General features: G+C 43.3%; 1 protein-coding gene across 2 annotated transcripts in view; it reads right to left on the bottom strand.

Moving 5' to 3' along the window:
* The window catches only part of LOC139226754 (transmembrane channel-like protein 7), a 40,464-nt gene that overhangs the window by 9,259 nt on the left and 15,275 nt on the right, over positions 1-15,930 (bottom strand). The window contains exons 7-12 of one of the 2 annotated variants that reach the window (XM_070857747.1): positions 13,187-13,334; positions 10,680-10,853; positions 8,197-8,360; positions 3,338-3,461; positions 2,363-2,460; positions 1,467-1,650 (exon numbers count right to left, since the gene is read on the bottom strand). In XM_070857747.1, the coding sequence (XP_070713848.1) occupies positions 1,467-1,650; positions 2,363-2,460; positions 3,338-3,461; positions 8,197-8,360; positions 10,680-10,853; positions 13,187-13,334 (892 nt within the window). The remainder of the gene's footprint in view (positions 1-1,466; positions 1,651-2,362; positions 2,461-3,337; positions 3,462-8,196; positions 8,361-10,679; positions 10,854-13,186; positions 13,335-15,930) is intronic. The other variant, XM_070857748.1, reaches the window with a different exon arrangement.

Genomic DNA, 15,930 nt, shown 5'->3' with positions numbered 1-15,930 from the left:
GGGAACTCCAACTTATGGAGTTCCCATTATTATGAATGAGAACATACTTTACCTGGATTGGCTGCCCAGAGCCATGTGACTGCAGCTCCAGCCCTGCGCACGTTCTGATGTGCACGCGCTCTGACGCGCAATCAGTGGAGGCCTTAGTACCGGGAACTCGCATGGGCACAGCAGGAACAGGTAGGTGCGCATCTTTTTTAACTTTTTCCCTGAATCGCCCACGGGAAGCAGCCGACAGGGATTTCTGGGTCATGAAGTTTCAGTGCCTGCCCTTGGAACAGCAGAGAAGGTGGGTCTGATCGGGAAGCAAGCTACATCACAGTGAATTTTTAAAACATTTTTGTTGCTTACAAAATCATGTCCACATTTCCCTGTCCATACCATCTGTGTGGAAAAGGCTGTCAAGGAGGGAACACAGTCTGTGTTCTCAATTGCAAAGATTTAAAGACCGGATTTGTCACCTGCAGTGAAAATAGCAATGCTGCATAAAACACAAATTCCATTGGTTTATGATCTGCAAGAAATGAGTCAACGGGGGAAAAATTGGGCTCCTTTGCGCCTCCTATTAGCGCCTCTGGGGGGCACTAACGAGGCGCAAATGGGTTTGCACTGTGCTTGAGTGCCGGGCTGATCGGGCGAGATCGTGGCTGTCGTGGAGAAGGTAAGTTTTGTTTCCTTTGCAGAGCTTGCAGCGATGGCCCTTCCTTTAAGGACGGGAAGGAGCCTCTGAACATGGCAGCACTGCACAGCCCAGTGTGCTGCGCTGCTGAAGTCACCGCCCCGCCTGCTGCCAACTGCGCTCCAGGAAGGAAGTGAAACACTTGATTCAGCGCTCCACTTTCTTCTTGGAGCGCAAACGGCAAATATTTTTAAAAGTCTGAAATCATTAGCGCCTGCCGTTAATTTTTCAAACTTTTAAAAGTTAGCGCCCCAAACAGAGCGCTCCCCAATTTCATCCCCAATAGGTCCAAACTCACCTAGACTGATATTTAGTCATTGCACCAGGTGGGAATGGGGAGGGGCTCGATAATCGTGCCTTGTTCCCTCCTGTCGCCATTTTCCTGGGACCTCCACATGAGAGTCCCAAGCGCTCGTCTATGTTAGGTGGGTGTGTGATTTGAATATGCTAATTGGGGTCCTATGACGAACATATGCAAAATTGACCTGTTTGTGTTTGTACATGAACTAGTGGCTGGTCTAACAAGTGCACGATTAGAACATTTTATTTATGTGCACAGTCGTTTTATCGTAACCGGGTATTTTTCTGTCCAGTTTTCATTCATTAGAGTTACCAGAGTTTCTCATTTAAATTAATTTATAGACTCTGCTTCAACAACTTTTAGGGATGGATGATTCCTCATTCTCTGTGAAAAGAAATTCTTAGAGTTTCTCAGACAGACCGAGTGCTTTGAGCTGCAATATACACTCTCTTTAATTCACAGTCATTCTTATTTTCTCTAGTGTACCTTTTTCACATAGAAGGTGATGAAATATTTGATGCTGTTGAGAAGTGGCAGTAATGGAGAGTAAAACATCCCAATCCAGACGATCGTTTGCCCATCAACGATATCCAAAACATTCTCAGGAATCAGGAATTGCTGCTTCTGCAACATTTTAGTTAACTTAAAGGGACCATGCTGTGCTATGAATCTAAACAATGGAAAAAACATTCAGTAGTTTAATTCCCTTGATTCACGTCAAAGGAAAACTGTTTGTTGTTTCTTGGTCTGGCCAGATAATGCAACTCGCGTGCAATAGCAGTTAATGGAATACAACCTACAAACACATTTATTTGAACTGAAGAGACGTGCATATTAAATTGCAGTTTTGAATACATCCTAATTTATATCGGGAATTATTTTAATTCTAGAACTTTTCCCAATCAGTTAAGACTAGTATACCTTCCTTGGCGTTGCTCGTGGAGAGTTGGTGTTACGCTGTTTTATGTTGTGTGATTATATAGAATCATAGAATGTTACAGTACAAATAGAGGCCATTCAGCCCATCAAGTCTGCACCAGTGTTATTCTTCTGCTAGCTTCCCATACCATTTAATATTCTTTTCGAAGCTACAATATAATACCCATTTAAATGAATTTATAGACTCTGCTTCAACAACTTTTAGGGATGGACGATTCCACATTGTAACCACCCTCTGTGAAAAAAAAAATTTTCTCACCTCTTTTTAAATTCTCCTGGTGATTATCTTAGTTTTGTGCAGTCACGTTACTGTCATGTCATCCAGTAGAAACAATCTAACACTTTGAAATTATCATAACCCTTTATCAATTTTATGACATCTGTCATGTCACCCTTAATCTTCTCAGCTCGAGTGCACACGGGATTTTCAAAAATTTGCTTACTTTCTTGGAAGTTCCACACAAAAAGTGACAGCGATGCAAGCTAGAAAGTCAAACAATGTCAGCTTGTACATTTCTTGTCCAATCTTCGTCTCCCAACACTGGAGGGTGAAGCAGAAATATCAGTAAACATGTAAACATCACTGTGACATGAATGTCAATTTGTTACCGAGAGATTGTACAGCAAGGAAATCCTGTATTTAAATTATAGGTCGTGGCACATGTGTTTGAAGTACAAAGTATTATTACTCATCGAACGTTCTGAAGACTCTCCTGGTACTGTTTTCAAACAACGGGTCCACCAAGATTTGGGACATTGCCTGGCAACTAAACACTGCCTTAAGCAGCAAAAGGTTGATCTGAAATGTTCAAACTGAAATCACATAATTTTGGCTCACCAAGAGAAATTCCATTTTGTGCACTGGCATCCTACAACTCAGATCACTTCTCTGAGAAATGTACCTGATCAGCCGAAATACAGATCCCAAGGCATCATTTAAAGAAGAGCATGGAACTTTCACAGTCTCATAGCCAACTGTCATCCCTCAACAACTGCTACCAGAGAAAATAATAGATTAACCAGTTGTTCATCTCTTTGTTGTTTGTGGGACATCTGGTTTCACATTTGCCTGCATAATAACAGTGACTGTATTTGCAAAATAATTCATTGGTTGTAAAGCACTTTGGCACTTCCTGGGGATTGATAAGGTGATATGCAAATTAAAATTATTTCTTACACTCCCAGGCCAGTGGCAAGGGTACTCTTGCTGCCACAAGGGCCAATGATAGTGACCCACTGAAGAATCCCACATCTGAAATGTCTATTCCTGTCCACAGCACCGCTGATGAAATCAAAAACTCAGAGGATTAAATTGGACTTACTCTGCAATGTTGCAAGATCAGATCTGTAACCCACCACACTTTGGCACCCCTGTGCTCATTAATAAGACTACTATTTATTAGTGTTCTGTTGCTCACCTGGTAGTGTATGTTGTAACCACAGGCAAGGCAATCCTTTTTGTTTCTTCGATCAGAGCAGGTGATCTGTTGCCACAGAGAGAACACCAGCATGCTCAGATTGGCCAGTCTTAAAAATACACTCCTAAATGGAAATAGATTGAAAAACTCAAAGATAGCAACACCTTATGTATTACAGAAATCATTATTTCTCTTTCAGGAAAGGCAGTTTCTTGTTTTTCTCCTCTGTAATATATGCACCTGCGAGTGTGCTCACAGGTTTGTAGAACTGTTGCATTGTGAGTGGCTTAGCCAGTCACGCAATGTTCACAAGACTCAATAAAACCCCAGTCAGTTGGGTCTAGCTCATCCACGATGAGGTCTGCAGTTGTGAGCCTAGTGGATGAACTGGTAATGTGTAGTGTGATTGTTAAACATTTGTTAATAAACCAACTAGTTCTTAATAGCAATGTGTTGCTATGAATTCTTAAGCAAGAACCCATGAAGCAAATACATTACATTCTCCTCCTTGGTCCCTCAAAACATAATGGTCTGTTGCTGGGTAACAAGACGTCAGTTATACTCCATACCTTGTTGGTTCAGGTGTTAAAAATACAGCTGGTGTTATAATTAAAAGTTGGTGATGTTATAATGCAAGTCGATGATCTGTGCAATAAAAATCCTTACACAAAGCTGCACAAAACTCCTGACACAGAGCTGCAGAACACCAAAGGACAAAAAACGTTAGTGAGAGTTGTGTACAGATCTCCAAACAGTAGTAGTGATGTTGGGGAGGGCATCAAACAGGAAATTAGGGGTGCATGCAATAAAGGTGCAGCAATTATAATGGGTGACTTTAATATGCACATAGATTGGGCTAACCAAACTGGAAGCAATACGGTGGAGGAGGATTTCCTGGAGTGCATAAGGGATGGTTTTCTAGACCAATATGTCGAGGAACCAACTAGGGGGCAGGCCAACTTAGACTGGGTGTTGTGTAATGAGAGAGGATTAATTAGCAATCTTGTTGTGCGAGGCCCCTTGGGGAACAGTGACCATAATATGGTGAAATTCTGCATTAGGATGGAGAATGAAACAGTTAATTCAGAGACCATGGTCCAGACTTAAAGAAGGGTAACTTTGAAGGTATGAGGCGTGAATTGGCTAGGATAGATTAGCGAATGATACTTAAGGGGTTGACTGGGGATGGGCAATGGCAGACATTTAGAGACCGCATGGATGAACTACAACAACTGCACATTCCTGTCTGGTGTAAAAATAAAAAAGGGAAGATGGCTCAACCGTGGCTATCAAGGGAAATCAGGGATAGTATTAAAGCCAAGGAAGTGGCATACAAATTGGCCAGAAATAGCAGCAAACCCGGGGACTGGGAGAAATTTAGAACTCAGCAGAGCAGGACAAAGGGTTTGATAAGGGCAGGGAAAATGGAGTACGAGAAGAAGCTTGCAGGGAACATTAAGACGGATTGCAAAAGTTTCTATAGATATGTAAAGAGAAAAAGGTTAGTAAAGACAAACGTAGGTCCCCTGCAGTCAGAATCAGGGGAAGTCATAACGGGGAACAAAGAAATGGCAGACCAATTGAACAAGTACTTTGGTTCGGTATTCACTAAGGAGGACACAAACAACCTTCCGGATATAAAAGGGGTCAGAGGGGCTCGTAAGGAGGAGGAACTGAGGGAAATCCTTATTAGTCGGGAAATTGTGTTGGGGAAATTGATGGGATTGAAGGCCGATAAATCCCCAGGGCCTGATGGACTGCATCCCAGAGTACTTAAGGAGGTGGCCTTGGAAATAGCGGATGCATTGACAGTCATTTTCCAACATTCCATTGACTCTGGATCAATTCCTATCGAGTGGAGGGTAGCCAATGTAACCCCACTTTTTAAAAAAGGAGGGAGAGAGAAAACGGAATTATAGACCGGTCAGCCTTATCTCAGTAGTGGGTAAAATGATGGAATCAATTATTAAGGACGTCATAGCAGCGCATTTGGAAAGAGGTAACATGATAGGTCCAAGTCAGCATGGATTTGTGAAAGGGAAATCATGCTTGACAAATCTTCTGGAATTTTTTGAGGATGTTTCCAGTAGAGTGGATAAGGGAGAACCAGTTGATGTGGTATATTTGGACTTTCAGAAGGCTTTCGACAAAGTCCCACACAAGAGATTAATGTGAAAAGTTAAAGCACATGGGACTGGGGGTAGTGTGCTGACATGGATTGAGAACTGGTTGTCAGACAGGAAGCAAAGAGTAGGAGTAAATAGGTACTTTTCAGAATGGCAGGCAGTGACTAGTGGGGTACCGCAAGGTTCTGTGCTGGGGCCCCAGCTGTTTACACTGTACATTAATGATTTAGACGAGGGGATTAAATGTAATATCTCCAAATTTGCGGATGACACTAAGTTGGGTGGCAGTGTGAGCTGCGAGGAGGATGCTATGAGGCTGCAGAGTGACTTGGATAGGTCAGGTGAGTGGGCAAATGCATGGCAGATGAAGTATAATGTGGATAAATGTGAGGTTATTCACATTTGAAGGTAAAAACAGAGAGTCAGACTATTATCTGAATGGTGACAGATTAGGAAAAGGGGAGGTGCAACGAGACCTGTCATTGAAGGTTGGCATGCAGGTACAGCAGGCGGTTAAGAAAGCAAATGGCATGTTGGCCTTCATAGCGAGGGGATTTCAGTATAGGGGCAGGGAGATATTGCTACAGTTGTACAGGGCCTTGGTGAGGCCACACCTGGAGTATTGTGTACAGTTTTGGTCTCCTAACTTGAGGAAGGACATGCTTGCTATTGAGGGAGTGCAGCGAAGGTTCACCAGACTGATTCCCGGGATGGCGGGACTGACCTATCAAGAAAGACTGGATCAACTGGGCTTGTATTCACTGGAGTTCAGAAGAATGAGAGGGGACCTCATAGAAACGTTTAAAATTCTGATGGGTTCAGACAGGTTAGATGCAGGAAGAATGTTCCCAATGTTGGGGAAGTCCAGAACCAGGGGTCACAGTCTAAGGATAAGGGGTAAGCCATTTAGGACCGAGATGAGGAGAAACTTCTTCACCCAGAGAGTGGTGAACCTGTGGAATTCTCTACCACAGAAAGTTGTTGAGGCCAATTCACTAAATATATTCAAAAAGGAGTTAGATGAAGTCCTTACTACTAGGGGGATCAAGGGGTATGGCGAGAAAGCAGGAATGGGGTACTGAAGTTACATGTTCAGCCATGAACTCATTGAATGGCGGTGCAAGCTAGAAGGGCCGAATGGCCTATTCCTGCACCTATTTTCTATGTTTCTATGTTTGTATGTAAATCTCACTATAATTTGGCAGTTTGAGCTGCGGGAGTCCGAGTAGTAAGATAGTGGTTAGCAAAAGTACGGCATGGATGCTGTATTTAAGGCTGGAGTGGTGCCTGGCTCATAGAATCTCACCCGATGACCACTACAATTGCAGTGAAAGGATTGCAGGACAGTGATCAGGAGAAATCTTGACCATTTCCCCCCCCTTCCCATCCCTACGCTCTTCGCTTCTTAACTCAGGACCAACTGTAGACGCCCTACTGCTCCCTGAGCAAAGATTGGGTAACAGCATACACCAAGGATCAAACCCGGGACCTTCCCAGTCTGCAGTTCACTCAATGAGCCGTCAGGAAGCTGAATGTACTTTTTCCCCCCTTTCTATTGTCTTGACATGTCTCGGTGGTAGCAATCTTGCTTGCATCAGAAGGCCGGGGGTTTAAGTCCCACTCTGGAACATGAATAATCTAGGGTGACACTTCAGTGCAGGACTCAGGGAGTGCTGTATTGTTGCAGGTGTTGTTATTTTTAAATGAGAGTTTAAAACCAAGATCCATAAAAGATCCCGTTGACGCTATTTGAAGAAGAGCAAGGCAAGTCTCCCAGTATCCTGCCCAACATTTATCCATTAACCAACACGACCAAAAACAAATAGTTTGCCATGTTTATCCAAAGAACAGCAGTGATTTAACGTCAAAAGTAATTCATCGCCTATGAAGCTTTTTGGGATGTCCCAGTGACATGAAAGGTGTTGCAGAAATGCAAGTTTTTTCTTTTCTCTTCATTGTTGCAGTGTTGTAGCTTCACGGTTAGGCAATAATGACTGAGAGGTTCATGCTCGAGTTGTTTCAGGCACAACTGAAGATGTTAAACCATCCCTTAACACAGACACTCAATGTTTTGAATTTTACGATTGTTCTCAGCCGAATGTAACTCCGGTTTCGGCCAGCTAGTAATCTTATGATCATCAGCGCAGGCGGTCCCTCGTATCAACAAGTACGGTAACTGAAGTGAAATTCGTTGGATCATTTCTGCTGGCAACCAATCTCTGTAATTTCCTCCAGCCCCTGCTCCCCACTGCCCAAGATAATTGTGCTCCTCTAATTTTGGCCTCTTGAGCATCCCTGATTATAATCGCTCAACCATTGGTGCCTTCAGCTGCCTTGGTCCTATGTTCTGGAATTCACTTCCTAAACCTCTTCGCCTCTCTCCCTCTCTTTCCTTCTTTAAGATGCTCCCTCTTCGACCAAGCTTTTGGTCACCTGCCTTAATTTCTCCTTATGTGGCTCAGTGTCAAATTTTGTTTGTTAACGCCTCTGTGAAGCGCCTTGGGAAGTTTTACTACATTAAAGGTGCTATATAAATACAAGTTGTTGTTGTTAGGGAAAAAAATAGATTGTACCCATCCCTGGAAGAATTGACTTGATGTATAAAGTGCAATAAATTACATTTTCAAACATTGTTGACCTTCCCTTCAATCATCGTCAGACAGCCACAACATCAATAAAATACCATGCTGCATCACACATCTAATCGCAGTGAAAAACAATAAGGAAATTTACCTCATTAATATCAAATTGATTTCCATGTTCGGTGGATACTCTTCATATCGGACAATTATCCGAAATAAGAATGGCAGAAGAATATTACTAATGGAGATGACAATGGATGGTAGATATTCCACAAAACATTTGGTGACAAAATCTAATTTCTTATTTTCATCCTGCTGGAAAGAAGAGTACATTATTTTATAAATGTAAAAATACACACATATTCTTGGCGCCCCAGTCTTCTGCCAGATGTGCTAGCCTGCCCTGCCTTGGACCCTCATTCGAAATCCCTGGACAGGGTCATTTTAATACAGTGGGGTTGGTCTCTGTACCATTAATGGCATTCCCTGAGTGTCTGCCGCATGCAGATCGGGGAACAGAAGGAGCAACGTGGCAGCCTGGCCCAGCAGTGTGCGCGGCCCCTGGCCTGTGAGCACCATCGGAGCAGGCCCGAGGGCCGGGAGGAGCAGTGTGGTGGTGTGCCGCTCCAGGGAGCAGCACGTGCTGGGGCAGGAGAGCAACGGCAGCGAAGAGAGCGACCGGATTGGACGTCACCAAGATCCAGGTCGGTGATTGGAGCGTGGGCAGCCACAGCAGGAGCGGCGAAGTCGGGGCGAAGGAGCGGCGAGAGATTGTAGTGGGATGTGATCAGAGCCCAGGAGAGGCGTGAGTTCGGGGCCCAGAAGAAGTGCGATATGTGTGCGTTCTAGGTCCATGCAGCAGAGCTGGTCTCCAGTCATCTTGGTTAACCTTTGCCACTGGACCAAGACCTAGCTCTGTCAAGCCCGTGTGGTGGCAACAGCCACCCCACATTAAAAAAAATTTACGCACATCTTCCACCCTTCAAGATTTAGTTCGGGACCTGGAATATTAGGTCCTTCATTGAAACACCTGTGAACTTTTTGGCGTGGAAGCAAGTCATCCTCGCTTCGAGGGACTGCCTATGATGATGATGATGATGATGATGCCGCATTCATACTTCATCAGAGGATGGGTGGCCGTTTAGGCCAAAGATCGACGATTTTTAAAAAAAATCCATTTTGCCACAGCCATTCAACGGACTCTACATTCGATTGCCGCTGGAATCTGGTATTAGGCCCCTCCCCCGCCCCGCCCGCCACCCCACTGCCATATTGATGCAGTAAACAGACCTGCTTCATGCAGGTGTACATAGCCTTGGCTCGAGTAAAGGTGGAGCTGGTGGGATATGTCATCCCGCCTGTTGCAATGAGGCCACAAGCAAAGCGGACAGGCACTGGAAGCAGCTGCCTCCTCTCGTCTGAGCTTTCGGGCTTTAAAAAGAACTGGGTCCGGCCCCATGTTCTGGCACCACCAAATTTACGGTCCAGTACAGCCCTCCTAAGCCCATGAACTTCAGGGCCAATGATTTCTTCCCATTTGTCATTCGGCTCATTGTGCTGAGGCGTCGATAAATTGCCATTTGGCAAGTTCCCAAATTTAGTCTTAAACCAGGCGATTTCGTGCATTTAGTGACTGTTTAATGCATAAATTAACTCAAAGTTTGAATGGCTTAATCTACAAATGAATTCACGGCTTCTTTAGCTTTTAATCCTGTTATCAATGCTTCCAATCGTGATCTGCCATAAAGTGCTTCGATACTCATTTTGGCAATTTCACTCACTCTTTTCAAAATTCAGATGTTTTGTTTGCTTAGTCTTTACTTATGAGAATAGACTGCCTCCTTCTTAACTCAACATCTTTGTTGCCCTTTTCTGAAATTTTTCCCAGATATCTGCATGGATCTTTGTAAACAAGGAGGACGTATATACGATCATTCTGGTAAACACAATATTCCCTCTTTAAAAGGCCGCAATTTCCCGCTAAAAAAGTCGGTGGGTTTGGAGCGTGGGGGCAGTTAAATTATTCAAAATGTTGGAAATAAAATGTGAGGGAAAATTGGTGGGAGGTTGGCTCGTGTGGACTAAAAACACTGACATGGAGCAGTTGGCCCGAATGGCCTGATTCTGTGCTGTAAAATGTAAGTAATTTTATGTTTGTAATATGGTCATTCGATGCTGTGTAACTTGAACAACAGTGTCTGTGGGCTTAATTTTGGCCCACCCCTTTTTTCGGCACACTTACCGGAGATGCGGTGCTTTTCTCCGTTGATAATTGCGCCGAAAAAAATCGCCCCTCACTTTGTCCGCTGTCCGACCTCTCCTCGGTCGTCGCGCAGCATGGCCAGTCGAGTCAGGGGGCGGAGCCAGCGTTCTGCGCTGAAAACAGTGCCGGGACGTCTGCACATGCGCAGTGGCGTGTCTGCGCATGTGCAGTAGCTCCTCGCCCCCAGTCTCTCTGTGTGCGTGCTGCAGCCGCTGTGTGTGTGGGACCTGATGCCCGCCCCTATCCCTGGCCGAGTGGCCCCCCCCCCCTTACACTGGCGCAAATTGAATGTGCAAAACGCGGATTTTTAAGATATTCCAGAAAAATCAAGTTGCTCCATTCCTGGCCAAAATTGAGCCCAATGTACTGACCTTCTGCTGGAAATGTTGAGATGATTTTGTTGCTTGGTAAATGCAGTAAAAAGTTACAGTCAATAAAATCATGATGAACAAATTGAGTACAAAACGGATGAAGTAGAGAAACGCTTTCTCCTTTGTGGTCCGTTCTGCTTTTCTTTGCCTGCACATTTGCTCTTCCAAATCAATCTAGTTAAAATGAAAAAAAAAACACAAATTGTCAATCAGGAAACCAGCCTCAATGCAGAGCTTCAGTTTCGCTCAATCCAGTTCAGTGCCAATTTATATTCAACTGACTGCTCAGTCATTGAAGGTATTAGAATTTAATCAACAGTATAAATGCTATTTTGGATTTCGATTTCTGAAAATAACTTGCTGTGAAATCTGCTTTATTTCAAGAAACTCAACTTCAATCAAGCCAACTAAGACATATCGATGGTCTAATTCAATCAGGTCGTGTCTCCGCAAGATCCTACAAATCCCCTGGGAGGACAGGCGCACCAACATCAGCGTCCTCATTCAGGCAAACATCTCCAGCATTGAAGCACTGACCACACTCGATCAGCTCCGCTGGTCAGGCCACATAGTCCGCATGCCAGACACGAGACTCCCAAAGCAAGCGCTCTACTCGGAGCTCCTTCATGGCAAACGAGCCAAAGGTGGGCAAAGGAAACGCTTCAAGGTCACCCTCAAAGCCTCCCTGATAAAGTGCAACATCCCCGCTGACACCTGGGAGTCCCTGGGCAAAGACCGCCCTAAGTGGAGGAAGTGCATCCGAGAGGGCGCTGAGCACCTCGAGTCTCAACGCCGAGAGCATGCAGAAAACAAACACAGGCAGCGGAAAGAGCGTGTGGCAAACAAGTCCCACCCCATCCTTCCCTCAATGACTATCTGTCCTACCTGTGACAGAGTCTGTGGCTCTCTTAATGGACTGTTCAGTCACCAAATAACTCACTTCAGGAGTAGAAGCAAGTCTTCTTCAATTCCGAGGGACTGACTATGATGATGAACTAGGTTTCACATTTTACTCCAGCACCACATTTTCCCCCATCTGCAATTCAACCACCTTAAACATTTTTGTTGAGAAATGCCAATTTTATAAAGTGTCAGTGAATTATTTGTTTACAAGCATATTTAGTTATGCTAAACCTTTATAAATCACTAGTTAGGCCCCAGCTGGAGTATTGTGTCCAATTCTAGCACCTGTACTTTAGGAAAGATGTCAAGGCCTCAGGGAGGCTGCAGAGGAGATTTACAAGAATGGTACCGGGGATGTGGGACTTCAGTTAAGCGGAGAGACTAGTGAAGCTGGGGTTGTTCTCCTTAGTGCAGAGAAGGATAAGGGGAGATTTAATAGAGGTGTTCAAAATCATTAAAGGTTTTGATAGAGTAAATAAGAAGAAACTGTTCTGGTAAGTGCCAAAAGAACCAGAGGGGGAGATGAGGAGAAATGCTTTACGGAGCGAGTTGTTATGATCTGGAATGCACTGCCTGAAAGGGTGGTGGAAGCAGATTCAATAAAATTGGATTAATACTTGAAGAGGAAAAATTTGCAGAGCTCTGGGGAAAGGACAGGGGAATGGGACTAATTGGATAGCTCTTTCAAAGAGCCAGTATGGCATGATGGGCCAAATGGCCTCCTTCGATGCTGTATCATTCTATGATTCTATGATGTGAGAATATCCTAATAGCACTCAACTCATGATACATTATTAGGATCATCATATTGTGTGCCACACATCAACTTTCATTTTAGTATATTATATATAATGTCAATAAGTTATCCGACTGGAAATAACCTCGACGAACATACAGTCCCCATCACTGAGTGGGAAAAGCCATTGAAATAATGTTGATATTTCACCGAAATATTTATGTCACCCTTTGTGATGATGATGTTGGGCTGGATACCAGCCATTGTTTATGGTTTTGATAGTTTAGTTTTGTAGGTTTAATTCATAAAAATATATCATGCTTGAAAAAATAGCTCACAGTGGAAACATAGTTCAGGCTTATAAAGTCCTACAAAAATTCTACACTTCCCTCTTCCGAATAAACTATCCACTCAAATCTTGAAATTCAACCTCAGATGAGAAAGAATGTTTGATGTTTCCAAATAGTTCAGTCCCTGGTCTTTTCTGTATCCTTCAGACCGACAAGTATCAAGTCCTGCTAATTAATAGATGGGAAGATTGCATATTGTAATAAGTAATATTGCTATTTTTATTTGGATCAATCTAAGGATTGCCAATGAATAAAATTCAGTCATATGGCATTTTTCAACTGATGGGAATATCATAACTAACTTTACTTTATCAATCTCATATTAAAAAATCAAGTACTGCAGAACCTCTGCAACAATATCATGAGAAACCAAATATAAACAGCACAGTTTAGGAGCAGCAAGCGTGGTTTCCAAATTAATTAAAGGACCATATGAGAGATCATGTTACATTATTTCAGAGTGATATTTTGAAGGACTAACATAGTAAAGTTAACTGTAATCTGTTGTGTTACAATACCTTCAGGTCATTCACAATGCTGTGTTGTTTAAGTGCGGCCATAGAGGTTTCTTTGATGCAGAAGTCCCAAAGAGCGAAGATCTTGGCACTGTGTCTGGTGTTGTAATTCTCCTCCTGCATACTTTCCTGTTTAAATCCACTCACTATCCTGGAGGGAAGAGAAAGCCTTTATATTCTTGGAGGGAGCACTTGTTTTCCCACTCTCACAGTGCTCTCTGTTTTCTTTTCGAGTGTTACATCTTCTATACTTTTCCTCATTATTATTCAAAATAATTACAAAACAAAAGTTATCAAAAAAGGTTTCAACTGGCCAAGAGCTTCAAAAAGTGACAGCACATCTTTTGTGATCACTTTCAGATGTAAATTTATTGAGAATTCAAATGAGATTGTGACAATAATGAAGTCAAAATCCTGGAGCTCCCTCCCCAACAGCACTGTGGAAACACCTTCACCACACGGACTGCAGCGGTTCAAGAAGGCGGCTCACCACCACTTACTCAAGGGCAATTAGGGATGGGCAATAAATGCCAGCTTCAAAAGCGACACCCACATCCCAGGAACTAAGAAAAAAACACTGACTACAACAACTGCCCACCGAGGACAGTTTCCGGAAATAAGAGTGCCGCCCAGTGTATAACCTGTTTACTCCACACTCCGACTTTATAGAAACATAGAAACATAGAAAATAGGTGCAGGAGTAGGCCATTCGGCCCTTCTAGCCTGCACCGCCATTCAATGAGTTCATGGTTGAACATGCAACTTCAGTACCCCATTCCTGCTTTCTCGCCATACCCCTTGATCCCCCGAGTAGTAAGGACTTCATCTAACTCCTTTTTGAATATATTTAGTGAATTGGCCTCAACAACTTTCTGTGGTAGAGAATTTTATCTGATGTCCATTTTTTAGAATTGTGCCTCTGTGAAGCATCTTGGGACGTTTTACGACATTAAAGGTGCTGTATGCAAGCTGTTGTTATAAATTATGGCTGTCTGCACTTTGATAACTGCTGCAGTGAGATCGGGAACTTTTCAAATATCTTTGGTTTGTGATTCAATTTGGTTTGCAGCAAAATATAAAAGTTATTTCAAGTTCCTTTATTTTTTTCCGATTTTGAATTCCCTATGAGCTCCATGCTCGGGATGTCAGAATATACAGATATTATTTCCCCTGTAATTCTCGAATATCAGTTGCTCATCTTGCATCAAACAGCTATCATTTGTGCTCATCTCTTGAGTACTCGATCATCAGCAGCCTTATTGCATGAATTGCCACCTTGTAAAGATTTAATATATTATGTAAAGGAGATGAATTCTAGAACAAGGGGTCACAGTCTCAGGATACAGGGTAGGAAACTTAGGACTGAGATGAGGAGAAATGTTTTCATTCAGAGGGAGGTGAACCTGTGGAATTCTCTCCCACAAAAGGCTGTGGAGGTCAAGTCACTGAATATATTTAAGAGGGAGATAGATAGATTTCTAGACACAAAAGACATCAAGGGGTATGGGGAAAAAGCAGGAATATGGTGTTGAGAGAGGATCAGCCATGATCATATTGAATGGCGGTGCAGACTCGAAGGGCCGAATGGCCTACTACTGCTCTTATTTTCTATGTTTCTATGTTTCTAAAGCATGGTAAAGTATGTAAATGTGTGACACTTGTGCACACACACGCACCAGATAGGCAGAAACTGCAATAACCTCAGATGACGGCGGTGCAGGTGATGTGTTGCACACAGCGGGGTTGAGTTTCCGTGGCGGTTCTCCCGATCATCAACCATAACTTTGGCGGACAATCTGTGGAAACCCCGAAGAAACGGTGTCGTTGGCACCATTTCTCTGAGGTTTCCGCGGCTCATCCACTGAAGTTACAGTGGCCAATTAGGAGAACACCCACAGAAATTCACTCTGTTTTGGCTCTATTACTATCACACACACATACAGTGTATCTCATTGGATTTGCAACACTCGGATATGATGATGTCATCCTGGAGCACTGCAAGCTTATTCACCTTGTAGCAATGTGCATAATGTCAAAAACCGTAACACACTACCAAATCCATCCCGGACTGCAAACACATCTATAATACATCCGTGACCATTTGTCATAAGCATCAAGCCTCTACAAGATGATTACAGTAAACATTAGAACAACTTTTAAGAGTACAAATCAAATTAAATTCTGGCATTACTCAGTTCCAGCATTTGAATTGTTGCCAGATTCAATGAATGTCTTCTCTCTTAGATGAATTGATTGATTCCATTTCAGTAATTTAGCTACCTGTACCCTGTTCACCAGTTGGACACAGTCCATGTGAAGTGTGCAATATATATATCACCTATAAATGACAACAAATATTTCCTTGCCCTCGCTTCCTCTTTCGTAAACTCCTTTGTCCTCCAAAGTTCTGTTCTTTTCAAAAGCTTTTCAATGGTCTTTCTCCCTTTACTGCACAGAAAGCACAGTATTGAACAGAACATTCTGAGTGCCTTCCCACCAATGTTCCCAGTAACTCATTCAGAAAGGCTGACTGTCCCATCCTGGAGGAAGAATTCTATTGCTGGTACAGGATGGCGATCCTAACTGACAGAGCAGGCCACGGCAGACAGCTCACCTTTCCTTCACACTCGCATTTGCTTTACGTTTTCCTGAAAATATGTTTTACTTAATTTCTTGGACTGTTTTGATATTTAGGGGCTGAGATTGCCCCTCTCCTTAAGACCTGTTACCACCGCAAATCGGCGGCC

The sequence above is a fragment of the Pristiophorus japonicus genome, chromosome 16, assembly GCF_044704955.1.
Source record: "Pristiophorus japonicus isolate sPriJap1 chromosome 16, sPriJap1.hap1, whole genome shotgun sequence".
In the NCBI taxonomy this organism is placed as follows: domain Eukaryota; kingdom Metazoa; phylum Chordata; class Chondrichthyes; family Pristiophoridae; genus Pristiophorus; species Pristiophorus japonicus.
The sequence above is the reverse complement of the archived record's forward strand: the minus strand, read 5'-3'. Positions and strand labels throughout refer to the sequence as shown.